Below are 1,447 nucleotides of genomic sequence, written 5' to 3'. Positions count from 1 at the left end.
GGAGGCGGGATGCAGGCTCCAGGCAGAAGGGGGCAAGTGGGCACCGATGTGAGCGCGGCAATACTGGGAGCAGGGGCCATGCCCTGCAGCTGCCTGGAGCGAGCTGCACCTGCATCATGCATCACACCCCCCCCCAGCTGGGCAAGCGGCAGCAGGGCATAGCCCCTGCGGATCCCTCCACCACAGCAGAGGCAGGCACAGCAGGAGCCGTGGGAGAAGCCCCCTGCCCAGCCCCATCCCAGCCTCTTGGCACTTAAAAAAAAAAAAGCCCTATACTCACTAGCTCTGGCAGCGACAATCAGGGCCTCTGAGTGCTCGTGACAGACCCCCCTGCACAGCGCGGGACAGCAGGGATCGCCGCCTCCGCTTGACACCCACACTGCAGCTGCCCCATGGCATGGGTGCAGTGCGGCTTGGCAGGGTACCACATGTTGTCTGGAAGCTGGGGCAGCTCCAGCAGGTAGCCAGAACCCAGCACTGCTCAGCCCCAGTGGCCCCACCTCCCGGACAGCATGCAGTACCCTGCACCCACACAATGCAGGCGATCCCTGCTGCACCCCACCACCTGGCACTGTGTGTGGGGGGGCTCTGCCACAAGCACCCAGAGGCCCCAATTACTGCTGCCAGAGCTGGTGAGTGTGGATTTTTTTTAAGTGCCAGTCTAGACTAGGGCCAGGCAGGGCAGCCTTGGGGGCTTCTCCCATGGCTCTCCCAACCTTGGGACAGGCAGGCACAGCCGGAGGAGCCCCGGGAGAACCTGTAGCCACCCAGCTGTGTCTGCCTCTTCCCAGTCTATCCGAATCACCGAACCTCTCCAAATCAGCGCCAAATCTTCCGAAGCCGATTCAGCCAAATCGTATTACTGTCCTTTGAATCAGTCGAATCCAAATTAAATACTCTCCTATTCGCACAGGCCTAGTTTCTTTCACTAGAAATGCTCCCATTCGGCGTGATTCTCTGGAAGGTTGCAGGACTTTAGTCTCACAGATGGCTGACACCAAGGAACTCAAATGACTTGGTACAGACCCAAGTAAGATCTTATCACAGATCAGCATGATTGAAGTAAGGGACAGGCTGAACTCAGATCATCTGACATCAGCCTTTTGAATCCTGCATTAGAAAGCACTATAGAAAAAAAGCCCCTGAATCTTAATTACGTTTTTGTTCAAGTCATTTTGGGTTTTTAAAGTGCACACTTTGCTTTCAGCAGCAGCATGCTGGCACAGATTCTAAGGCCCCTGCTCTGATCCACTTCTGAACAGGAAGATTAACATTTGACAGCAACAAAGAACAGAAACCATACCTCTTCACCACCCAGTTTCCCTGAACCAGCATTGCCACCTGCTGTATGCAACGTAAAACTGCAGTCGAATCAATCCCAGGACCCATTAAGCTCATAAGGTTTGCAAAAGGCATGACCTTCACTGTGGGGGGGGGGGGGAAAAAA

General features: G+C 55.1%; 1 protein-coding gene across 1 annotated transcript in view; it reads right to left on the bottom strand.

Annotated features, from left to right (window-relative positions):
- The window catches only part of POLR3E (RNA polymerase III subunit E), a 41,733-nt gene that overhangs the window by 21,918 nt on the left and 18,368 nt on the right, over positions 1 to 1,447 (bottom strand). Inside the window, exon 13 of the mRNA XM_019512854.1 lies at positions 1,304 to 1,424. Coding sequence (XP_019368399.1) covers positions 1,304 to 1,424 — 121 coding nt within the window. The remainder of the gene's footprint in view (positions 1 to 1,303; positions 1,425 to 1,447) is intronic.

This window comes from Gavialis gangeticus, unplaced genomic scaffold, assembly GCF_001723915.1.
Source record: "Gavialis gangeticus isolate Ggan-Ray unplaced genomic scaffold, GavGan_comp1, whole genome shotgun sequence".
In the NCBI taxonomy this organism is placed as follows: domain Eukaryota; kingdom Metazoa; phylum Chordata; order Crocodylia; family Gavialidae; genus Gavialis; species Gavialis gangeticus.
The sequence above is the reverse complement of the archived record's forward strand: the minus strand, read 5'-3'. Positions and strand labels throughout refer to the sequence as shown.